The 27,436-nt window shown below is 36.6% G+C and overlaps 1 protein-coding gene across 1 annotated transcript; it reads right to left on the minus strand.

Annotated features, from left to right (window-relative positions):
• Positions 1–1,613: 1,613 nt before the first annotated feature.
• On the minus strand, positions 1,614–27,436 carry LOC139961142 (uncharacterized). Its single transcript, XM_071960064.1, has 18 exons — positions 26,537–27,436; positions 24,518–24,747; positions 23,764–23,908; positions 17,727–18,017; positions 16,753–16,904; positions 15,570–15,734; positions 14,334–14,575; positions 13,488–13,538; positions 13,015–13,169; positions 12,056–12,178; positions 10,817–10,958; positions 10,262–10,421; positions 9,560–9,657; positions 8,514–8,597; positions 7,485–7,603; positions 6,519–6,665; positions 5,820–6,118; positions 1,614–4,640 (listed from the first exon to the last, which is right to left on the minus strand). Exons 2-18 carry the CDS (start codon positions 24,732–24,734, stop codon positions 3,820–3,822), a joined length of 3,411 nt encoding a protein of 1,136 aa, XP_071816165.1. The 5' UTR covers positions 24,735–24,747; positions 26,537–27,436; the 3' UTR covers positions 1,614–3,819.

The following is a 27,436-nucleotide window of genomic DNA, read 5'->3' on the forward strand; positions in this document are numbered from 1 at the left end:
AACACACGAAGAAACGGAAATCATTATAAAATAACTGATCACAAATTCACGACACGTATTCATTCGCCTCCTGTTTTCAGTTCTTGTGCAAAAATGGGAGGTTTAAATATAGATGAGGCATACATATATATATATATATATATATATACATATATACATATATATATATATATATATATATATATATATATATATATATATATATATATATATATATATATATATATATATATATATATATATATATATGAATATTTATGAACTGGGAAACCTAGATGCTCACTTCACCTTTATTACATTTCTTTATTTGGGTTGTGCATCGATTGATGATCATGACGTAACATTTGCGTCAACAAATTCACGTCTATCGGAGAAGGACATGCGTGTGAAGGTTTTCCACACAAAAGGAGGGGGTTGGGTAGGGTCGTGTTGAAAATGGGATGGGGTGCCTTGTACACTCACGTTAACAGGATTGACTGCCGTAGTTCAAGATGATTAAAGACATAGTACCCATAATTCCTCACTCTGATTAAACCTTCAAAATTACTATGGCTTCTTGCAATTAGGATGGAAGAGTATTCTCGAAGAAATACTCATCGAAGAAATAAATAATAAGAAAAAACCCTTCTCTGACTATAAAAGTTACAATACGAAGCTGTTATATAAGATTAACTAAACGTTTGATTTTTTTGCAAAATAATCATTACGAATAGATCTCAAGTATACGTCACACACTATGTACCCACTCTATACTGCTATTAATATAACATTTCAGGTAGATAGATAGATTAATCCAAGTTTTAAATACTGTGTTGTGTTGTAGCATAAACACACGGTGGTGATAGCAGGATTCATCCCAACGAACATTGTCTTTTTCCCCAAGTGCTCGGCTGCCCTTTCTTTAATCCCTCCCCTTAATCCCCTTCCCTCAATCCCCACCACTGACATTAAACGCAACAAGACCCCAAATACCACACAAACACATTCTATACAAACACACCTTTGTGTATATGAAGAGTGTGATTCGCTCTACCTGACCCAACTCCCATGCACCTACCCCCCCCCCCCCCCCACTCCACCCACCCCTCACCCCAAGATCAACAAATTCCGGCCTAACGTTGCTCATGAAGAAACCCTAAGCTTGTATTTTATCAACGAGAGTATTGCAGTTAGTTTGGTAAGTATACGAGCATGCGTTCTTATATATGACAATGTTTCTATAAAAGCCCTAAAGCATCCATCACTCTAAAAGATGGCGTGTTCACCTTAAAAAAATGTTCAGAATGGCTTCCAATTTCATCATGTTTAAAAGTTTCGAAACCTTTTATTTGGGGGTGGGGGGGGGGGATACTTACCCTTCAAAGCTATTCCTAGATATTAAAAAGTTTAAAAACTAAGCAATCAAAACATGTAGATTGCAAGAAATCAAGGTAAATGTGATTGTAGTTGCTAGACAATGCTAGTTGACATTTGAACACGAGTGACCACTTTCTATAGAGTATTAGCTGGCTATACTGATATTGCGTAGTTTCCTTTCTAAATCAAAGAATATCGCTGCTGTATAAGCTATAGACACAAAGAAAGTTACAATATCTTTGTTAAAAGAGGTTGCAATTTCTTATTTTATTTTCCATTTTACAAAAGTACATTTATAGCTTTGAAACAGTGACTTATAAATGTTTACAGGCATATATCAATGTTTTTTATTTTATTTGTTTATTGAGGTTTCAAGGGTTAAACCATTATGAAATTGAGGGGTGTAAAAAAAGTCATCCCAAATAAAGCTTGAGGACGAAAACAACTTGAACCACTCTCAGTCCTGGTCCCTTTTAGTATCACACAACAATTAATTGCTCCCATTGGCTTACACACTAAACTTATCACTTTCCAAGACAGATAGAGCATAGATAAACGTTTTCAACTGACATATCCTAACCACCATATGATAGCTGATGGCCTGAGCTATCATAAAACATTCAACTTTTGCCAATACATGACTGTTTAGATTTTGAGCTAGAAGAGCTCAAAGTTTATCATAGTGCTCCCCTTCCCATCTGCCGGCTGTCGCTGTGGAATCTTCTTGTTTCACCCAAGACTTTCTAAAATACCTTAAATCACCTTCAAACCTCCCGATTTTTGTACCATCAATAGTTTATTTCATCCTCTTTAACATCCAATCATCAAAAAGAATGTTGATGTCGCAGAAAATGCCAAAAAAAAATCAATCAATATAGTACGTCACTTAAATTTAGGGCGACAATGTTAACCTCTCATGCGGACTTGCACTACTGTATAATTCTGGTGTGATACCTGTATACATTGATATACCGTAACCATATCATAATCGTGACTGTTTTCTCCCGGTGAAACATCACTAGTGATTTCGGGGTGACGAAGGTCAAGTGAAAAAGCTTTTAATTGAGTGAATCAATTTTATGAAAAAAATTAAGTGAACGGTATAGGCTTGTTGCATCGCATTAGTTGCAAGCGTAACCTATCAAAATTTATTTCTGCATATTAACAAGTCGTGTTTCTTGTCACGAACAGATCGTCAATTTTATATATATACAGCACCACTTGGCAATCTACGAAAGCCCATTGGCGCCATAATACAAAACAATAAAAGCCATGAATTATTCGTCCGAACGACTTAAATGTACATTCGAACGTAGTAAATAATCCGTTCAAACGAATTAATCAAAATATTTTTCTCTATCGAATGACATTTAGGGCTTTCGTAACAATCAAATTAAATCTCATCAATGTGATGCGTATACTGCTGTTTGCGGAGGGATGGGGTGAGGGGGGGGGTGGGGAGTGGCGAGGTTCTAGTTCATTGTAGCTTTGCTGTATCTATAGACATAATTAAATAACAAAAAAAGTTAAAACCTGTCCAATTCAGGGCATGTGGTGCCTCGAGCCGTAAACACATACAACCAATTAACATGGCATTATCAGATGATTGTTGTAAGTTATATAGATAAGAGTAAAAATCACCAAATATTGAATATCCGAATAAATTGCATTCTAAAATAATTAAGTTTTGTGGCCATTAATGTGGACGTCTACAATCAATTAACCAAATCGTTTCATATTTTCATATGTCAGTGCACTGGAAAATGTTTTTTGAAGTAAACTTAAATTTTGATACTTGTTGCCCATAAACTGGACTATACATATTTTCTCCAGCTAATATTATTCTCATTTCTAAGGCAACCGATATATATATATATATTTTTAATATTAAATAAACTCAAGGTGATAATCGTGAAAAAGATCGACTTTTAATCTTTCCTATCTGTTTTAATTTATTTACAGTCTCCTGAGCTAACTTAAAAGGGTGAAATTTTGAATTTTCTTTCACAATTGTTTTTATGTGCTTAATTTGTATCATGTGCTTTGTCTACATTTTCTTATCTATAGATTTACACTTGATATCAGCATAAAAATGATCTCTACCAGATTTGATCTAAAGTGCTTCCCGGCAGCCTTATGTCGAATCAATCATTGAGTCAAACAAATTCACGTAGTGTCTCCTTCGCTCAGTGTACGGACTCTCATAAAGGCCACGCCTCATAACCTTTAAAATGATAACCAGATATGACAATGGCAAATTGGCTTGGCTAAAATGCTGTTCAAAGACCATTTCCACAATCCTTAAAATCTTACTTTTCAAGTGTAAATCCTCATACATAATATATACATACATATATACATACATACATACATACATACATACATACATACATACATACATACATACATACATACATACATACATACATACATACATACACGCATACTAAGGCTAAGTTTCACCTATTTTCCTTTCTTTCCTTTACCCGACTTTCCTTTCAGATACTTTTTCTTCGGTGATGATGTTTTGCCCTTTCCTTTGGCTTCAGATTTGATTAAGCTCTCTTGAGAAGTTGTTCTCGTTTCGTCTCTGCTATCCTCACATGCAACGTCTAAATCTTCAATATCATAGACGGTGTGTGCGGCTTTGTATTCTTCAAACGAGATAGTCCTCTCATTAGCAGCGGTTAAGATAGATGTACCCTTTGGTAGACTCGGCAAGAAGTGGCCCTCCTTCACATCACTTCTTTCATTATCACCAGTTTCCAGCTGTTCATAGGAGATGCTTGGATTCTGCCGTAACATTTCTTTGTTGAAATGAAAATCTCCAGGGTCCTCTTCACCTTCACCTACCCCCTCGCCGTCCCCGTCCCCGTCAACATCACCATCTCTTTTATGCTTTGATTCACTCTTTCCTCGTCTCAGCTCCAAATTAGCGACACCAAATTTCCGCTTTTGTGTCCCATCAGCGTTTTCGACTGCACGTTTGCTATGCGGAAATACACGCATAACTTCTTTGTCGTCCCGTTCGTTACCGTCGCTGGCTGTGTCGTCACCGGCGTCGTATACGTGCATCACCGGTGTAGTCACTAGTCTGTCGCCTCTGTCGATACCGGCTCCTTGCGTCAGTCGTTTTTCAAAAGAATCTGAAAACGACCCCTCTCTGTCTTCAGAAGGATCACGCGACCGATGAATGATGATTGCGGGCTCCTGATTCTCGAAATCCGATCGTCTGGATTCAGACCCAGAGCCGCCATTCATGTCCGATGGGGACATCGTGTTCCCTAGAGGGGGAAAGACACATAATATAAACCGTCAGAGTAAAGATAATATAATACCAGAAAAGGAAAATTAAAATGTCTTTAGCCATGCACACAAAATATATTTAGATATATAACAGATCATGGAAAACAGCTATATAATCGGTCCAGCCACAAAAAATGTAAAACAGCTATGTAATCGGTCCAGCCACACAAATTGTATTTAAATATAAAACAGATCACGGAAAACAGCTATATATAATCGGTCCAGCCACACAAAATGTGAAACAGCTGTATAATCGGTCCAGCCACACAAAATGTAAAACAGCTGAATAATCGGTTAAGCCATAAAAAATGTATGTACATATATAGCAGCCCACGGGAAACAGCTATATAATCGGTTCAGCCACACAAAATGTATCTAGATATATAGCAGACCACGGAAAACAGCCATATAATCGGTCCAGCCACACAAATTGTATTAAGATTTAAAACAGATCACGGAAAACAGCTATGTAATCGGTCTAGGATATTTTCTATCAACTTTCGTTAGTTTGTAAGGCTATAATAACACTATACATATTCTTAATTCAGTAAAAGACTTACACTGTACTGATTAGTGTAGCACACAGCTCCTTAAATCAGCTCCCATAACAAACAGATATCAAAGGTCTATAGGAAAACATTGTACTTGTATTTCGGCTCTTACGTAGGGCTACGGCACGACACAGACAACACAACACCCCCGACCCCGCCACGAGACCCATCCCCTCCCCCGAGACATCAACCGTTGCTTTCCTCAACATATTATTCACCCCTGTTAATTCCCCCACCCCCTCCCACCAATAAAAAACATGTTAAGGGTCGAACAGGTACACATGCTGTTTCATTTCGTATTCATTGTACTTGTATGTGGTTTCGAAAATAACCTTTGCCGTCCTCTCTGCATTCCAGCTATAACACACTCATATCGTAACCCTCTACACCCCCACCCCCATCTACCCTCTCCTCTGTCTAGAACCTGATACCTGTTTGTTTAAAACTTTGTGAATCATTATCTGTTCAGGCTGGATAGAGGGGGGGGGGGGGTGGAATCGCACCAGGGACTTTTGCCAAACCCTATCGAACCCGTTGTTCTGTTTTGTTGTTGAAAACCTCCTTCCTTGTTAACATCCACATCATGCCCGTCTATATCAAACTCACCATGTCGTTCCTTACGCTTCCTAAAAGATCTCTTCTCTCTGGGCAAAAATTCATCATCTGATATATCGCTAGAGGAGTAGTGGAAAAATGTCGCTTCTTCGTCATCCGTTTTACTGTCGAATGATCCTCTCAAGATGGTGGCAGAGATGTGTTTGGATCTCGCTATCTCTAGGACAGCTTTAAAGAATTTAGATGGAGAGTTGCTGGGATTCTTGTTCAGGATTGATTCAGCGATTAGAGATTTACCTCTTCGCTTTTTCTTTAGACTGTCGCTACTCTCATTTTGCTTTAAAATTTCCCTGAAATAAAAGGAAAAAAAAACGAGAATTATAAAAAAATATATATAAATTTTTCTTTCAATGTAAAACATTCTATTATATATAGGCCAACTCTGAAAGTAAGACGATAGTGGTACGTAAAAAAATCCCGAAATGGGCTTCATTTCTCTGTTAATTTTTTTTTTGATTATTTTTTGAAATATATTTTCTCTACGCATCCTACCCAAAACGGTCTAAGATGCTAGACATAAAAATAATCATAATATACAGTTGAATTACTACTTGTTAATTATGAAAAATAGGTATAAAAAAATAGAAGAGAAAATAAATTACTAGAAACTTATTGATAAACAGCAATCATAAACATCCAACATAATTTTATTACAATATTTTGTTTGTTTTAAAATTTATAAATACTTACTTTGCTTTCTTCTTCAAGACCTCTTGTGCATCTGGATAGCTAACGATAACCTCGTGGAGTACCTTTTTATCCAAGACAAACAAATCCGAATAACCGGGAGAATGCACGTCGGCAGTTCGTCGGTTACCCGCACCGAGACTCAATAAGCTATAGCAGGAAAAAGAGAATGCAGATAACATTCGGTTAATTGAAACCGCACTGATGACAACCGGTTTCAATAATAATATGGGATGGTGCTGTTCATTGCACTTTCATTACTCACGCGTATTTGTCCCAGTTGGCTTGCCCAGTATTTCGTGACTGCTATACACAGGCAAAAGTTAGCAAATCTTCCTGTACGGGTGCTGCTGGATACCTTTTAAGAAAAGTCACCCCTGCAGGAAAGGACCCTGGGCAAGAAAAACCCGAACAACGAACCGAATGATCCGCTCTCACCCAGGCCCCTTGCATCGGGCCTGTGACTGTGTGATCAACGTCAAGTGTGTATCACGATTCCCTAGGAGGGGGGCCTTATTGCTTCACATGACCTTAGCCAAAAGGCCGGGGTTATTGGCTGATGAGTAAAGTTGAAATATTTGAAATAACGTGCTCAAGTGCTCACTATGCAGAACAGTGTATATACAAGTAAGTTCCTAGCGCAGTGTACATGGGGGGGGGGGGGGAGGGGACGGTACTGTGGCACTACTATGGAGGTAACGTTAACAGGTTACTTTTCACATTGTATTACCTCCGAGCGAGCGAGCTCTTAGCTAATATACACTATCTACAGTCACATTACGTGGAACCTCGAACGTCAATTACCTATCTGAGAGGTACAAGAATGCAACTGTGCCAATTCTGAAAGGGAGAATGAGCGACAGATTTGTGATTTTCCGGCAACATTTACCTTGTACCGCCGTCAAAGCAAAATTGGCATATATTTTAACGGAGATACGTTGACAGTACGAAATGATTTAAAACACTAACCTTATCTCACCAAATACACTACCAGCGTGTAGAGTTGCTAGGACCTTCTTGCCGTCATCTCCACCTAATACTTGGACCATTCCATTTTTAATGATGTACATCTCTTTTCCAACTTCTCCCTGGCAATACAAAACGATTTAAAAATCATGTTGTGGGGGAGGGGGAGGGGGGGAGAGGGGGTTGAAATTGATTATGATTATGTTGTATACCTGTCACTGATCTCTCCCATTCCCCGTAAAGAAAATCTTGATTGCGCAGTTGGCGTACGAAATTAAAGCAGGATGGACAACATTTCGAAGGACACTGGGACATGTGACTTTGATTTGAGGGGGCAAACCACAAAGGTCCCTCAAAACTTTCCGACAAAATGGATCACCTGTTCATTTCGTACCAAAATATTCAGTAGGCTATTTGATTATTTGATAAGAAAAGGAATTTTTGTTAGCATATGTTTTCTTTCAACAAAGCAAACAAGACACTGTTTGAGAACAAAATGAAGAAAGGGTACATTTTATTAAAGAAAGAAGTCAATTCTAATATACACGAGAGGGTTTACTTTTGAAGGGTTTCGCAAAAGCTGTGCATATGCCCCCCCCCCCCCCCCCTCATTGCAATTGATGTGAAAAAATGTCCTACAAATATTTTGTTGTTATAATGACGTCAAGATTAAAGGGAATGCTATTGTACAAGAACAGTGGTCAAAACATAAAGTGAAAGTTTAAGTCAATTTTAGGAACGTTTTAGTAATAGAGATTCCACTTTTACATAGTTTTCCAATATGTTTGAGCAGTATATCTTACACATTTTATATTTAATAGATTAATGTACATTCATATACATAAATATCCTGTTGTATATAATGTTTATGATAAAACAGTATTTCCGGTAAAAGCAAATTCAAAATTACGACTTCAAACAAACAATAACTTTATTCAATTTCGTCCATTAATAATTTTGTTTACACATTCGAAATACTGGGGCACTCTATACAGTTAACATTTATTGTTTTTAATGTGAAATAATGAGTACCTTTTTGCAAATGTAATCGCCAGGGAGGAAGAGAACAGGTCGAAGTTGCAGGACTAGGTCACGTAATAACATCTTGTCGCAATCCTGTAAAACAACAATAGGGCAACAATAAAGAGTATAAGGCTGCCATCATCTTAAACGAAAAATCCATGTTGTTATTGTAGTGCGCATGCGCGCTACTATATTGACATTGCTGCCAAGTGAACGATACCTACATGACTGGACGTTGAAACTTAAAGTTTCATGTAGTGTCTGTACAGTTGCAGTTTCAGAAGCTAGCTGCGTAGCCAACTTATTCTGAGCCTGTCACGGCACTCACAAGCGCCCTCGCTTTGTAGGTATACCTACATGACTATACTCCCTGGTGTGTTGTCCGCGGAAAAAACAAACACCATGAGTAAACGAAAAGTTCTTCCTCATAATGCAAGCACTCCACGTGCACTACAGTACTGCGTATTTGCAGGCAAATGCAATTCTATAGTATGCAGTTGGAGTTGCACCAGATTATACGGATCTTACCCACATCGCGAACATCCATAGATGTTATTGTTCTGTGGAGGATTCCAAGGAAATTCGTTCTTTTGTTTAACTGAAGTGCATTTTCCTTCTAATATACCCCCATATAATTATAGCATTTCTTCTCCAGTTTGTTTCAGTTTCATGCATTTTACAAATTTTATATCGTAGCGTACATTAATAACTGCTGCACTTTGATAATCAAGTTGCGATTGACTACAGGCAAATCTCTGTTAAATGACGTAGGCACCATTTTTGTATTAAAGGGAGAAGGGGGGGGGGGGGTTGGATGCTAAAATTCTACGCCGTCCTGAGGAGGGGTCCACTGGAGATTTTTTTTTGTGTAAAATAAAAAGGGTTACTTTAGACAATGGTGCTAGACTATGCAACTTTTAAAAACAAGGTTGAAGAATTTTTCGACTGTCGTATAGTTTCTACCGCAAATACATCGTGTATGTCACTTGTACTTGGACCATGAATTCCCCCGGCCCTCTCCCCGTGTTAGATCACTTTATTAAAAATAGACGCACCTGAAATAGGCTGACTTTGCTGAGAGTGTCCATATGTACGTGTATTGCCATATCTGTCTGCATCTTGATCGGCATCGCCTGGAGAACAGTCTGCTCATCTGCAAAAAAAAAAAATGTTAAGAATTACGCTAAAAAATAAGAAAGGTCAATTCGCTTTCAGTTACACTTTAGGGTATATAGCCTAGTTCTTTAAAGACATTGAAGACTCGCCCCAAACCGCGTGCCGCACTGTGAAGAAAAGTTAACTTTCCGTTGCTTGCAAGTGAAGTTTTTTTTCTTATCGCTACAAAATGCAGACAGTAATGAAACGTGATACCTTGTTATCTTTTATCTGGACCTGAGATTTCCATCGCTGCTATGTTCACTGTGTTGTGGGTATTGACCGTAGCTGTATGTATTGACTGTACACTATAGTGTCCCATTACCGACGGTAGCAAGTCTGTGTGTGTATTTTCAGGGATCGATGGTGGTGTCTAACACTTCTGTTACACCTCAGTCAAAACTAGGTCAGATTACCGGCATGAGACGTTTCTTTGTGCGCGAGTCTTCACACCCTTTACATGGTAGTAATCTTGCTAAGTTAACTTACTATACCGGCTTAATTCAAACCGATAGTAAGCTCCATACGATATTATTAGTGTCCCTTACTTGTCTCCTCACACCCACAGTACTATTTCTTCTTCTTTACAACAGTCAACTTACCCAGCAATTCACCTCTATCTAATGAATTCATAAACCACAGATTGACCCTCTTTTGGACGTTATCTGGAATTCCTCTATTTTTGAGGATGCTTATGGTGCTGTCCATTCGTTTTCGGAAATTATTCTTTGTGGCACTGGCTGATCCGACTATATCTCTCATCTGTGATATGAACAATATGAAAATTTAATATTTCTAGTTTGTCCGGGCTTATATTCACATCAATTTTTTCTTCTATATTTCTCTAGCAAAACCATTCATCATTTTATGAGACGCCATTTACTCGTTTTGCCTATTTGCGTGCCTGCTGCTCTAAATCTGACAAACTCAATGTATATTTAGACTTGATCTGTAGAGCAGTCCCGTTGCATTTGGCTATGAAGTCAGGAAAAATGACAATTGTGATCTTCATTGTTACATCACTTAACAAACAATTTTTCTTTGGAAAATTCAAAGTTCATAATAAGATTTATCAATTTGGTGAGAAAAAAACCCCACAATCTAATGCTTTTGAACCTCGAAATAGTATCATTTTTGTCTCTCACGGCGGTCCTTACCTGACCAATGATTGTAGCAAATACAAAGATGCCGATCATGAAATCTATGGTCATGAAAATGATCTCTGGAGTAGTAGTAGGAGCAGGGAGGTTGCCAATGGTGATGAGGGTCTTCGCGGCCCGATAAAGACACCTTACATAACTGAAAATATGATAGACCGACAAACAAGTAGATCAGTAGAGGAACAATCATGTTGGATATGATTCTGTCTGCAAATTGATTGGCTATGGAACGACAAATTATGCATGACGTCATAATTGCCAACGTTCATAACGTTGAGTACTGTCAGTGCAGAATCAAAACAGGTTATAGTACGGAGGTTTTGGGAAGTCATCATGTGAGTTATATATTTACTGTGTGACATTCCCACGGCATTTTCTGATCGATGTGCCGAAATTGAGTAACTTATATATCTTGACGAATATTTGTTGAAGTTATCAAGTTACTGTGTTACACATAACTTGACAAAACTATGATGATCTCTTGAACAAAGTCTGATTAATCGTTGAGGAAGTGTCTTGTTATGACAACACAGTAAGTTTGTCCATTCAAGACCACCGTAGGTTAGTGCACCTCACATATAATATGTTAGTTGTAGTGTGTGTCTTTTTCTCTAAAAATCCTACGGATATATATATTCAACAGTTGTGTAGTTTATAATAAATCCATACCCAGTTTTGGAGACATCGTTTCCCTATACTGTAGGTTCATACCATGCTTCAAAGCACTCGCAATGACAGTATGAGCAGCATGAATAACCCGTTTCTATCAGATTATAGGTAATGAACTGTTCATACTGTCAGTACGAGTTCTTTAAAGCATGACATGAGAGGACAGAATAGACTGGTTTTAGCATTGGCAAATTTTCTCAACTGGCTGCTTGTTTTGTTATGTTTTTCAAGATGCGTAAAGTGAATTTCTTGCTGAGAGAATCATACAGACATGGTTGGGGAAAAAATTGTCGACAAATCGCAAATAGCTGCTACATGACCTTGGCCACCCTTGACAAGGGTCAAGTGTTTTTCGTCTGTAGTGTATGATAAAATATATTCCATTATATAACTATTTGAAAACAATATATATATATATATATTTATATATATATATATATATATATACATAATAATATATATATATATATATATATACATATATATATATATATATATATATATATATATATATATATATATATATATATATATATATATATATATAAATAAAGAGATTTAACTCACGGGTCTCCTATACCGTCATATACCCATGCGGTTGAATTAACACCGGACAGTCTCGACATTGCAAAATAACAACAAGTATTTAAGTGTATCATGTACAGCAAGTAACCAACCATTCGGACCGTCCTGCAAACAGAAAGATAACATTAATGTTGTGTTGCTGACAAAGAATCGATTTAGAGATGTAAACTACAATGCATGATACGATAGTAGACAGTGTGTGTGTGTGTGCAGGCGCGTAGCCAGGAATTTGCCAAGGGAGGGGCGAACCTGTAGGCAAACTATCAGAGCCGTATATTCTGCATTGAAAACTATCTAAGCGTAGCGCCACCAAAAGTTGGCGCTACGCGTACAAGAATATTTTGGCTGAAAATGCCTCTCAGATCTCTGGAAATGGCACTCCCGTGCCTTGTAAGTTGCATCTAAGCTTGAAATTACCAGCGATATCATAAAAACAGAAAATAAAAATATGCTCAGCCTGGGGGGGGGGGGCGGTCGCCTCCTTCGCCACCCCCTTGGCTACGCGCCTGTGTGTGTGTTTTATTGGTAAAATCTAAAGGTAACATTAATTTTTCATTAAGTCTGGTAAAATAACTGTCGACTGAAGAAAAAACAAATGTTGTAATAAACAACGGGTAACAGTCCTGAAAGAAAGAAAGACAATGTTAAAAGTTGTTTTGATTCAAGTGAAAGGTGGATGGAAACCAACCAATGAATTATACATGGACGACTGTGAAGACATTGACATTGTCCACAAGGAGACATTTTCCTTAATTAGCAGTAATTAGCAGTATAAAACTATAAATATCCTTCGGCGAGGCATACAAAACTAAAATATGAAGAAAAAAGTAAAATCATAAAGTGTAAAACAATACCACATTATTAACAATAGAAACTATAACAATATAATCATGTTAGCAATACATTTTAGCAATACCTATTTGACTGCAGTTTTATCTTACCTAAAGATGAAAGCCATTCTGATTTTATTCTCAAACTTTGACGAGAATTCCACATAAACGTGGAATTTTAATAGTCTAGGAAATCTCAGGAGAGGTTGGACACCGTTGATCAAAAAGTAAAACAGATCAAGAGGCAGCAAGGAGAAGAGATCATACTGTGGAGAAAAGAAGATAAAGAAAAATGATCAAATTCGAGATCAGAAATAGAAGATTTTGATCAAATTATGCTAATCAAGCAAAGCAGGTAAAGGGTGAATAAGAGATGATTTTCAATTAATGTGTGAAACGTAAACTTACAGTGTGCTTCATATGCACGAGAAATTCGTGAAGAGAGTCAAAACCGACCAGGCAAATTTTTTGAAACATCTTTGATTTTGATTTTTGATTTGAAGATTTAAAAAAAAAAATTCATCCTAATTTTCATGAAAGATTTACCAATAATATTGGTAATTTTGTTTGACGTCACTCATTACCTTAAAGCGTTTACTCGTGAAGTAATTCTTACGCGTCAAGCTCAAATCTCTCTGCAAAAAAAAAAGGAGAAATAAGTTAAATATTGAAGGGATTATTTTAACAGTAAGAGACAGATTTGCAATGAGCCAGAAAACAATACTGAGGAGAAAACAGAAAACTAGAATATACTTCTTGATTGTGATACCCAAATGGCGTAATCCTCACAGAGTACGATCGGACGATATTGCCAGATGGTGACACCAGTTGGTGATAACCAGATGATGACACCAGATGACATAATCGTAATGGTCTATGACCAGATGATATTACCATGGTGGTGACACCAGATGGTGACACAAGTTGGTGATAGCAGATGACGTAATTGTAATTAATGGTATATTGCCAGATGATATTGCCAAATGGTGACACCAGAAAGTATAACACCAGACGGTGTTATTAGATGACGTAATGATCATGGTATTTGATCAGATGATATTGCAAGGAAGGTGACACCATATGGTGACACCAGATGCTGATATCAGATGGTGATAGCAGATGACGCAATCTTAATTAATGGTTTATCACCATATGATATCGTCATATGGTTACACCAGACGGCGACACCAGATGTCGACATCAGATGATATTACCAGATGGTGATACCAGACTGTAATACCAGACTATAATGCCAGATGACGTAATCTTATGGTATACATTGTGGGATATAGACTCCTGATGGCGTGATTTAAAAGATTAGAAGCGATTCCCCTAGATATGGATACAATGGATTACTATTGCCGGATGATATTGCCCTATTTATGATACCAGATGACGTCAAAATATGAAAAGTAAGTATCAAAACTTACTACAACTTGTCCAGCGGCGAAGTAGCCTAGATGTGATCCGAGATAGATATCCATAATATAGATGAAATCACAGGTGTAGTCGAAGAACAACCAAGCGGGTTGGACATTGGTCGACCCCTCAATGATAGAGGCAGTGTCGTTACCTCCTTGGACGTATGAAAATATTCCACGAAGAAATATCACCACAGCATTGTAAATGAAGGCTAGCGAAACGAGACCCATCCACGCGAGCCAGAAGTTACCTGAGACGATGCAGGGTTAAAAAAGGGAGAGAAAAAAAGATGGAGAAGATTATAAATATAAGAATATATATATATATATATATATATATATATATATATATATATATATATATATATATATATATATATATATATGTTTATATGTATATATATATATATATATATATAAAAGTATATATATATATATATATATATATATACATATATATATATATATATATGTATATATATATTTATATATATATATATATATATATATATATATATATATATATAGATATATATTTAGATATTATATAAATATAATACCGCTTTTGCGATATTTGCAATAAGATATTAACTGCGGAATGGTTGGTATAGGGTGAAGACATGATATGTAGTCTCTGAAATATCCACACTGCCGATAAGACCTTCTTAGTTTGTTAATCCTTCATTATGTTTCATACCCAACTCGTTTCATTGTCATTGTAACGTTGACAGATAATCCTATACCGTAGGGAACTATTTTAATTTAGCTGGTGAGGTTATAATAGCATCGACGTTATTTGGCAACTTATTGGGAAGGCTTTAAAGCCGAATTCCTCTTTGGGTTGTGAGTTTGTGTCACTTCGACAAAATAGGAATTAACAACCTATAACCTTCCTAACCATCATTCTATCTTTAGTTTATGAATTTATGCGGATTATATAAATTGGTTGATCCAATTAGTTAATTATTAATCCGTTTAATCTATTCATTTTTCATTTCTAACAAATTTAATTCTGTTGTGTTGATTCCTACATAAATCTCACGTCTAGTTCCCTTGTTCTGATGTGACGTGTAGTTTTGGTGGAAGAAAGTGACATCGAGTCCAGGTATATAAAAGGTGCTCCCTTTAACAGATGAATCATGGATATGCGTGTTATCACAAGATTGCAGAAAAACCTAACACAAACTGCACATTTAAAACAACATTCAACATTGACAAAAATCATGGAATAACATCCGTCTTTACCTGTTGGATCAATGGCACGAATTTTAAATGATTTCCATCCCCATTTCTTCATAGATAATCCACGCAGACGAGCTGTTTCATGTTGGTCTAGTATACTGCTAGGAGCAAACGAATCCAACCTCTTCCTAATGTTACCAGCTGTTTTGCCCTTGGGAACCGGCCTGCCTATTGGTTCATAGACAAAAGCAAAAGAAGAAAGCAATTCTTGTTTACTGGTGAAAAACAGTTGGTCATATTTAAGTAAGTAAGTAAAACTTTATTGATCCAATATGGAAATTCGTGTACTCGCACGTACTATAAAAATTCTCAAATGATAGAAAAAAAAAATAAAAAATATGACTGTACAGATAATATGGTAAGAGGGGTAAGAAATTAACGTTGAAGATTGCTGTTGAAAAGTTGAATTGCACATGGGATGAATGAATTGCGGTGTCTGTTGGTTTTCAAGCATGGGAGTCTCAGTCTCCCACTGCCACTACTCATGCAACTGTCATGGAGATGGTCATGGAGTGGGTGGGCACTGTCCCCCCACACAGTGTCGAGTTTACTCTGGAGTAAGCATTGATAAACTTCGTCTACCGTAGGCTGGGAAGTACCGATCACCTCCTCCGCTTTCTTTCTAATTCCATCGATACGATCTCTTTCCGAATTAACTACATTTCCACCCTAGCATATAAGACAATAACGCCAGACCCGACAAATTGTAGCATTATAAAATATTTCCAAAACTTCAGAGCGAACATTAAAGTTTGACATTTTCCTGAGGCAATAGGAAAATGTCACAATTTCAATTTGAAAATAACTTAAACAAGTATACTTTTCCGTACTCTTTTTGTCTTTGTTTCTGATATTCTTAAATTTGTTGTTGCTGTTCTTTTTGTTGTGAAATAAACAACTTTACATATTTTTTTAACCATCTTTGTCAGGCTTCACAAGTTTCCATGGTAACATAAGTAGACATTGCAAATTCTTCAAGGAATTTGTTAAAAGAGGAGCTTTTTTCTTTCATTCTTTTCTTCTAATGTTCGGCAAAAAAAGAAATTCTATCAGTAATTATCAGATGATCCTCACACAGTTGTTTCAATGATAGAAATATGTTTTTTAAATATCATATTGTTTGTGTGGGGTAAACTTCGATTCAGATATGATTATAGGTCTATACATGACGTCAAGATATAGTTACCTGGCGGTTCTGGCGGTGCTAGCAGATTTGGTGAGCTTGCCATGGCCGGCCCGACTTTGTTCTTTTTATTCTTTTTTACCTTCCTGGCGACGGATTTGACCAAATCTTGTAATCTTTTAGACCGAGCGCTAGAATCATCTGCTGGTTCACAGCTAGCGAAGTGGATGGGAAAAAATATATTATGATGAATAACGACGACATTACGACGTATGAGTAGAGAGGTCGATATTTTCAAAACCGTTTGGTCATGGATGCCTGATTCACTCGCGGTCAATGTGCCCCTCGCGAGAATTCCAATATCATCTGAAGTTAAGGAAACTAACTCTTTAGCCTAAGACAGTTTGTGCACATGATGGTCCACATATAAATATATATATATATATATATATATATATATATATATATATATATATATATATATATATATATATATATATATTTCCTTTGGTTAGTACAAGATCCTTATATATTAGTGAGGTTCAATTGTCACTTGAAGGTCAACAGAGTTGAACCTAGCTGAGGTCCATACCTATAGTTTGCGGGTGTCTGTTAGTATATAAGTTTAAGGACCTTTCAACTTTTGATGGCGTCTACAAGGCGTCTACTGTAAGAAATTAACCTAAAATATGACACACGGACTTAAGTTTAAACTTATGGAAGTGGCGATCGTCTTTACTTGTAAAACAGACTTATCTAAGTGTTTTTCATGATAGAGACGGCTCAATATCCCCTTTTGCCATGACAAGTGAAACCTCAAAGCTTGATAAATAATGTGAAATTTTCTTTTCAATATATACCTGCTAATAAATAATTTTCCATCACTAACACTACTAATTACACTGTCGTCTGGTTACTTTAGTTGAAACCATTTTCTCGGGGGGGGGGGGGTTGATATCCGCTTTTGCCGTGGCATGAAACCCCAAAGCTTGATAAACTAATGTGAAATATTCTGTATCTTCTTTTCAAATATTTACCTGTTACTATATAAGCTTCCATCACTAACACTACTAATTACACTGCCGTCCGATGACTTTCGTTGAAACCATTTTGCCCATGGGGATGAAAGACCTTTCATTGGTGATGAGACTTGCGACATGATGCTGGCGCAACTGCTGCCGAGGAAGGAAGTCGATCCATTCTCATTCGAGATCGTCTGCCCGTTGGATCCCGCCACTGAAACGCCATTGGTCGGAAGACTGTGACGTTTCTGCGATTTCTTGAAGTTTGGTGGCATCAGCATGTCTGATAATGACATGGTGTTATGTCTGTACAAAAGATACAAATAAATAAATATATCAATTAATAATTAATTAAAAGAATCAGATATTTTAGAGATGTTAGTTGTAGTGACATCTTGTTTATCAGTTTAATACTAGTTTTTGCTATGATTTTACCGAACTTGACCAATTATTTCAAAAGATTACAAAGGATCGAACTGAGAAACTGTATAGCTAAGTATATTGTTTTAATCAAATAGTAGCTAAATTAACAAAATAATAATGATGCTATTGGATGCGATGAGATTTTATAGAACATTCGTCACCATGACAGGACATTTTTTGCACATTAGTATGTTCGCATGCAAAAGCAAGTATAAAATGTTTCTAATTTTCTGTTGGTTTCTCTCTCTCTTCAGGTTTTGAAGTGAAACTTGACAACAATGACACTGCATATCAGTGGCGGCGGAACCGGGGGGGGGGGGGCTTGGGGGCTCAGCCCCCAATGAAAAAGTTGAGGGGGCAAATGCATGATAAGCCCCCCCCCCCCTCAATATTTACCAAGGCTCCGAAACGTGCATCTGCCCATTTTTCAATGCGTAGTTGTCGATCTGTCCGATGCATACGTATTCTTTATAGGTGTAATAATTTTAGTAATTGCTGGGGGACCCTCGGCCCGTCCCGTCTCGCCCCGTGAAAAGTGGAAGCAGTGAGTGTGAGTACCGGTAAGCGTAAAACAACTTCGTCTTAGGCCAATGACTTGCCTCATTTCAGCCAGTTCTCCAACATCCCCTTACTTAGTGGCGGAGCGTCCATATATACAGTCAGGGGGCGGATGCCCCCCCCCCCCTGACGGACTCAAATGGACTGCTGGCGCCATTTTCAGCCTTTCACTACTTTTTACTTATTCGCGATTATTGACTATTTTATTGCGCTCTCATATACCTATTGACATTTGTCATATTCTGTTGGTGTAATTTTCCGACAAAATGGCGACGACACCTATTTATTCTCCGTTTATCTGCAAATTAGCAAGGCCCGGAAAGGGTCATTTCCTGCAATCTAGGGATTATCTTTACTCAAAAATTTTCTGTACGCTCCGCGCCAACCTGTGGTGGCGCTCCGCTTAGATAGTGTCGAAAGCGCCCCTACAGACCATTCTTGCCCCCCGACCAATACTCCTAGCTCCGCCACTGCCCTTACTACACTCAAAAACGTCTTTGCGAGTACACTACACAGAAAACAAAAAGTACTCATTGAGAGTAAATTTACTTAACAAATGAGTGTCAAAACTATTATTCGTTCACATATTGTGTGTTTGAACGAGCTTGCTTAGGTTTGTGTGAGTATTTGTACCATCATGCTTTAATTTACTCATTCGTCTACGCAAGAAACGTAGAATTAGAGCTTTAGTGGTATTAATACTAGCTTCAAATGATAAAACTATTCGCACATCTAATTTTACCCTTGACCATGGTAAATTTACTCAATCGCTTCAGAGATGTCTTACAACAACGAGAGTTGAAGTACACGTTCGTGTTTAACTTTACTAGTATTAGAATAATCTCACACGCCGTTTTCAACGACTACTACTTCGTACGATGAATACGTCACTTTCACGCATACTACCTTATACCCGGCTCTCACGAAGTTACACGTTACTCAATCCGTCCTCACTTCTTTTGGTGTGGGTGTTTCGTTAAGCATCTAAGAGTAAGTATTTTATTGAAAAGATGATCCAACAGCACTGGTCGTGGACTATACCTAACTTTTCATTATTATATCAACTCATTCAGCTACTAAACTGATACGTACAGTGACAGTTACCTGCAAGGTTACTTGTAAGTTGTAACGTTAGGATAGCATACTTGGGCAGCGTTGTCCCGTAGTCTTTTTAGGCTAGGCCTACATTTACGTGTAAGTAGGCATAGACTAGGCTAAAAGAATTGATAATAGGCTAGGCATATGCCATCTGAGTTGACGTTGACTTTGTGAACAGCAGTGTGGCAGTTGTTCAACTAAGAAATGACCCGCATATGCTACTACTACTATTGTTCCACTTAGCCGAAAGTTTATGACGGCAATGATATGTGGTTCTGTGTAGTCCAGCCTTACTTAGTCCTAACGAGTAGCAATTTCATTGTGTTTGTGCAGGCCCTAGCCCTGCCAAAGCAGAGTGGGGCCGGGGGGGGGGGGGTATTAACAGTAGGCCCTATAGGGTAATATTGTGAAAGAGATCATACTTGTTATAACTTGAGATGTACTGTTAAAAAAAAAATAATAATGGGGGCCTAGGGCCTATATAAGAACATGAACAACCAAATTACCATGCTACATGGAAGTTGGAACATCATCTAGGCTACCTTATTATAGGGTACATGACTCTTAATGTAGTAAAGGTCGGGTGAGAAGCAGAAGTAGCTTATCATTGGGTCAGCAAAGGTAGAAATATACTATTTAAAAATGTGAAAGTCAGGCACTATATACCTAGGTATTTGAATAAAATTAGGCCTAGCCTTTATGCCTAATTTCATTCAAATTATATAGGTCTGCCATTGTTTATACAAACCCCTTAAACTAAAAGCCTTCATTATTCTTGCAGTAACAATAGACCACAGAAGTCAATACACAGGCCGCTTAGTTGAATCACCATTGCTACAAAATCCTTCACTAAAATTCATAAGTGTACCAGTATGAAGTAGTTGATCATAATGAACTAGGCTGGATGAAATTTAGTGAGAAACGTACATCAAATGATAAATTGTCATATTCTGATGATAAGGAGGGAAGAATAATAAATTATTGATTGAAGTCAAAGCTCTGTCATGTCCTTGATGTTATAAACAGATGCTGATCGATGTCTCAGAGTTTTAAAATGCATATAGGCCTAATTTACAGCAGTTAATAGTTTCTCCTTTTTTTGTATTTAATTCAGACTACTTTATTCTTCTCAAAGACTGAAAAAAATTATAATATTAATGTGAAAATCAACGGACAATTTCATTGCCTAAAATATTCATAAAGTGCTGCAAACGTTGATGAATATTGAGTACTTTCAAAAGTCTTACTTTTGTCCTAATTTTGGGCTACAAAATTCTTCTTTTGTCCTGTTTTATCGATGATTTTGATCCTATACTTCTACTGTATCATAGACTTTCACCATAGTCCACTTGAAAGCATGCTCTGTTCAACAGGTCATTGTAGCCATCAGTAAAGAAAACTGCCTTGAATCATGATTTTGAATTTAATGGTTGTCGATAGCCATTAGTCAAATATAAGCCCATTGATGCTTATGCCTAAATGTGATTTTATAAATGTTTTAGGCCTACATAGAAAGGTGTTACTGGATTACACCAAGTTACATTTAATCAGTCAGTAATACAGTTATACTGCTATCGACAGTATTATCTTTAAATAACTGGAAAACATATTTCGTACGCACTTTACTGTATAATGATGTTTTGAAATGAAATGGTTCTTTTTCATTTCAGATTTTCATAAACACTGCAGAACGACAGTCCTGAAAAGGAGTCAAACATACGCAAAGTAAGCATGGCAGAAAATAGGTGGAATTTAAATTACCAATGCCCAAAATGTTTGGTCTTTTGGACAGGAAGGCTCAACAAACTCTTAGAACATTTACACCTCATTCACTCTCATGAGCAACATTTTTCACTTAGATGCGGAATAAAAAATTGTGAAAAGACTTATGTTAAAATTGATTCATTTAAGAAACATCTGAAAAGGGTGCATAATAATTGTCATTTGGATGAAACACTGGCTATGTCTGAGGAAGCAAACATGCAAATCGATGTTAGATGCTCTTTGTTGTCTAATTTGCACATACCCTGCCTTTGATATGGAATATCCAAAGGAATGTAAAAATTCCTTGTTGCTGGCAGAAACCATGCTTGGAGCGAAGAATACAACAACACGAGGTGCACAATCACTTATTCAAAAGGTACTTTCATGTACCTCCAAAGTGCAAAACACCCTGATTTGCACTAACTTTGATATTGAGTATCGAAGATATGTTATATACAGTAATCCATTACTGCTGGCTGAAACAATGATATTAGTCCAGAACAGAAAAAACACAAACTATGTAATTACTGATTCAAAGGACCTTCATATAGCTCTGATGTTCAGAACTTTAATAGACTAAGAGTTCCATACAATGGAAAACTAATTGAAAGCAAAAAAGTGTAAAAAGTATTGTTATTCTGTTTCTCAAAGTTTAGGTGTATGTTTTTCTTCATTTTATTACCAATGCAAAGAAACTTTTGAAAAAACAAAGGTTTTGACTGTTCTCTTCCATTTTCTTTCTTATAAATTATTTATTCTTCATAAATAATTGCTGCATGGGCTGAAAAAGTTCTGGTCTGCACTTGCAAATCCATGTTTGATGCACTTTGATTTATAATTGTTAACCCTTTCCAATGAATGATCATCATTTCAAGTTTATGTCAACCTTTCCATGATGATATTAAAAGTAAATCACTTAAGTTTCATATTAGAATTTTGTATCATAACAATGTATTTATATGTAAAATATTTCAACCCGTTGAGATGTACACATGCATGGGCGGGAGAAATCTAAAAAGTTTAAAGATGTTTGGTGTTGATTACATCCTAAAGCAGAGTTTTTTGTACTACAAAAACAAATAATCGTTGATGTTTAATTGATTTGAAATCAATGGTGTTTATCGTTCTCGTCATTATATCTGGTCATTTTATAAGTCATAGCATATATACATAAAGTTAATTAGCCAAAGCATATCTTGCAAAGAAAAATATGTGTTTTTCATGAACGGAAAAGATTGATCAAAGTCATCCGCTTTTTACGTATTTTCAAGGAAGATATCGTTTTAACAAGTCTTAGAATACTTTTACTGTTTTATGAGAGAACATGTGTTTAGTGTGCCTTCTTTTGGTATGTTCTGACGCGTTTGATTTGATACGTATTTGTTTCAATAAAACATTGACAAAACTACAATATGTTTTCTCAGCTTTCATTTCTTAAGATTAAATAAATGGTTTAGTGAATAGTAATTTTACTCATGGGTTGAGTATGTTTATGGTTCGAATAGTAAATTTAAACAAACTTCCTGGTAGTTTTCGAGATGTAACTTTACGAGGCTTATATAGTAACTTTACTACCAGCACCATTTAAGAATACTCATAGTGGTCGTAAATTTACTCGCATTTGCCTAGTAGAACTGGTGATGTAACTTTACTCGCACTTGGAGTAAATTTCGTTTTCTGTGTACGAGTAATAGCTACTCTCTTAAAACACCATCGAATATACAAATTACAATGTTTTTACAGACTTTTACGTGCAATCTGAGAAATTGCAGGCTTGAGACCCATATTTTAGGGCTAGGTATTCGCAGCATAAAACACTCGGGAAGTGCCGTTTCCGGCCATCTGGGGGTTTGAAAAAACCCAAAATTTTCTTGTACGCTCCGCGCCAACCGATGGTGGCGCTCCGCTTAGATAGTCTCCACACATTAGCCCCCCAATAATTTTTCCGTTCCGCCGCGCCTGCTGCATATCATTAACATATATGTATATGTAGTAACTCGTGTTTCTTTATTATTTATAAATCGCTTTAAATCAAATTTCAATAATTCGAGTATACTCGCTGTTTACTGACATAAGTACTGATTTTTCTATCAAAACAATATAACATATTTTACCGTACTTTTTTTTTTATCTAGAAGGGCTCATATAAGATTGTCAACTATAGCCTAAATAAGAAAAGACGTTTCTTGCTAAATCAAATTTGTTGTACCTTGTTCTGTTGATGCCATTGAGGTGTTGAGGTCCACCTGTCGACGATTCGGTACTGAGATTCAAACTGTTTGACTGTTCCAGAGACGCAGAGAAGACGCTGGCGTTATCTTCTACAAACTCATCTGTTGAGATGATCCCTTTATCTGTAGCGACAGAAAAATCCATCCAAAATGGATTCAAATTATTAGGAATGAGCCAACTAAAGATAAAAGTACAACCCCTCCCCCACAACCCCCCCCCCCCCGCCAGCCACCAACGGCTGTATTTGGAACTTCATACTTGTCTTTTTGTTCATTTTTGTATTGCTCTCAAGTTTTATATTGTTGTAGTTGTTTTGAGATATCTCTTTAAGGGGTTCGACATCGGACAAGTGAAATAATTATCCTGTTAAATTTAATTTCCATGAGTCAAAAGACATCAAAACTGAAAGTTGTTGAAGTGAGACGGATGGGGTGGGGAGAGAGAGGAGAGGAGAGGGAAACGGAGAAATAGAGGGGAAGGGGAGATGGATGGAAGATGGGAAAGGGGTGGAGGCAGACGGAGAAGGGTGCCCGGGTGCAGGAAACAAAATGTTCAAATAGTTGAAAATTATGATGTCACAAGTGATTTCATTTCATTTTTGTTTTTTTTAGCAAACCATTAACAAAAATGTTTATTCTTGTGTCCAATAAACATTATGAAAATGATGTCTTCGGAATTCTATAATTGGAAACTACTATTTGAATTGTTTGACAAATAAACTTTTGACTTACCTCTCGGTACAAAAGATTTCGAAAACAAAGGTTCTTGATCTCCGACAAAAGCTGGATTATTAATGCCTTCTGAGATGGTTGCTGGTTCATTATAATCCACATGATGTGGAGTGGGCGGTTCTGAAAGGCGAATGGTCGGTGTGAGGGGTATCGTGGCTGGAGGTCCCGCCCCTCGCCCATTGTTCTTAGATGGTGTCAGAGCATTCAGTTCCATCATGTTAGGCTATCCTCTGAAATCATGAAAAACAGTGTAAATATAGCCTATACATACAAGAATGGGGATTACAAAATGTCAACAACGCGTGCACCAATTTTGGAAAGAAAGCTGTTGCCATCAATGGCACTAAAAACGAATAATCCGCTGATCCATAGATATAGGTTTAAACTCTAAACATTCTTTGTGTAATTAGAAAATCAAATTAAGATAAAAACACAGACAACCAAGAATTACAGAAGAAATAAACAGCGGATTAAAACAGAACATCATCATAAAAAACAAAAACAATAACAGCAACCTCCCCCTTCCCCTCCCCCTCCCCTCAAAAAATATCACAAAACTGTGATCGTATCTGCGACGTACGTAACACCTTACATGAACAGGCATATGAAATCGATATCCTTCAGAACTCTCTCCCCCTTTCAGAAAATAAATATATAAAATGCAAAATGGTGGACAATATAAGACATAGCCCTACTCGCAGTTACGTGAATTGATGTTGGTAATGTTTCTCTCAATTTTAAGGATTTTATACTCCACCGCAGCCGCTTAAAAGTTAGAGACAAACGCCTAGAAGCCTTTTTTTGTAACCGTAACAATTTCGTAACACTGAATGTTTTGCCTCAAATTAACACTTTTGGAATGATAATGCCTTGTTGATTTATTCATTCTCAATATAAATTAACACAGTTTTCAAAATTCTTTAAGACAACAGATCTAGGGTAAAAGTGATGTTGGTAAGTTATTGTCATAACATAAGTTAGCCCTCTTTAAAACAATTAAGCTATTATTATTATTATTATTTAAAATATTAGAATCTGACTGTTTCTCTCAATTTGAAGGATTTCAAACTCCACCCTAGCCATTTAGAAGTCAGAGATAAACGTCTGAAAGGCTGGCATCACCGCATATATTATTTTTTTTTATGAATATTCACCACTTTCAGTGTAAGCCTAAATAGTGATATAGCACATACTATAACAGATTCGCTACGAACCTATCAAACTATGTTTAGTATAGGTTATAACAGTTGATATGATTTTTAATATAAATGTAAAGACCTGTACTAGAATTGTAGATTTTATGCCAACAACACATTCAAGGTAGAGTAGATACATATGCATTTCACCGTATACTTGGTATATAAGGTTTGAGGTGGAATCTGTTTTAAGCTATTCAGGGAGGTGGAATTCTTATCATGATGATTGCCTGTATTTTCGTTAAAAGAAAGATTTACTGCAATCATATGGTTCATTTCTTATTTCATTTTTGAGATAAAAGAGTATATATCGAGCAGTTTAAGATGTCCTTTTTGTCAAGGAATGAGGAATGCGGAAAGTAACTTTTCTTTCTTTAGTTATCCTCAAATTCGTTGAAACATTTATGCTTTAGGCCTAAATATTTCTCGTAGAACCATTTACTTTAAAGTAACATATCTGCATAATCTGAATGAATAATTCATTCACTTTACATGAATAATTAAGAAAATACGTCATTTGCATGTAGCACAGAGCTGGGTATACAAACATGTTATCATAAATATAAACTAGTATTGTTGTCCTATGCGAGCAATTAGAACTTACTTCCGCAAACCCGCTTGCAAATCTATACGCTATAATGAACACTGAAATATTTTACGTAATTTCAGGTCTTAAATTCAGGCCTCCTCACACTCAGATTGGTACATATCAAACCACATAGACATGCTAAATAGTTTACGGAATGTTTGTGTGTAAACCTATACCCCAAAATGGCGTCCTTGGTCAAAATAATAAACAAGTAAATCCCATGAATGTACTTACAGAATAAATTAACTTTGCCTGTTGGGGCCTTGGATCGCACAAATTCTGGTAAGAGACTCCAAAAAAAGAAACAAGACAACAAAAAAACAGCTTCGAAAAATTTTCAGCTGTTAATATCCATATTTGTTTTACTTCTTTTCTTTCTGCATCTTGCCAAGATTTTCTAAAATATTTTCGATTGCAGATTTCTCATACTCTCTATCGTGACTGTGCTTGGTCTGTCTTCCTATGCACTTGGTCTTACGTACGACTCATCACTTGAAAGAAATTAAACGGTTGTCATGACAACGATTTAGAGCGCACGCATGAACTTAAAACTCATTATTCCAGACTCACTTGTTCTCCGTAGCAACCAATACGAAGAGCGCTGCATAAATCTTATCTATACACACACTTTAACGTACAAAGTGTATATACACGGATGAGACTGTTAATAGATAAATGGTTTGAGTTACATATATATAAATCTATAGCTGGACAGCATCTCCTTCTTGATTGGAAATCACGTGACAACACCAGATTAAATTTAACGATTATATATACCTTACTAGTATAAAAAATGTAAAAAATCAAGAAACGAGACAAAATCGATAAGAAATTGGAGAGTGAATGAATGTTTGGTGTAAGTTTAAAACCAAAATCAATCAGTGTTACGTTTGGTATCATGGGGATGTGTATACAGACGTGTTAGCGTACAAACGGCAAGGTTTCACAGGCAGCTAAGTTACTATTGACATAATACATAGCCTATATATAAACTGTATCAGTTTATCATAGAACCTATACGCCAACATACTCTATGACATGAATTTAACGGTATAAAGCAGGTCTATTCTCGTATCACTTTCTCGTCTCTTAAAGCAGTTCAGTGTGGAAATTCGGTGTAGAAATTATACAAAT

The sequence above is a fragment of the Apostichopus japonicus genome, chromosome 3 (assembly GCF_037975245.1).
Source record: "Apostichopus japonicus isolate 1M-3 chromosome 3, ASM3797524v1, whole genome shotgun sequence".
NCBI classification, from domain to species: domain Eukaryota; kingdom Metazoa; phylum Echinodermata; class Holothuroidea; order Aspidochirotida; family Stichopodidae; genus Apostichopus; species Apostichopus japonicus.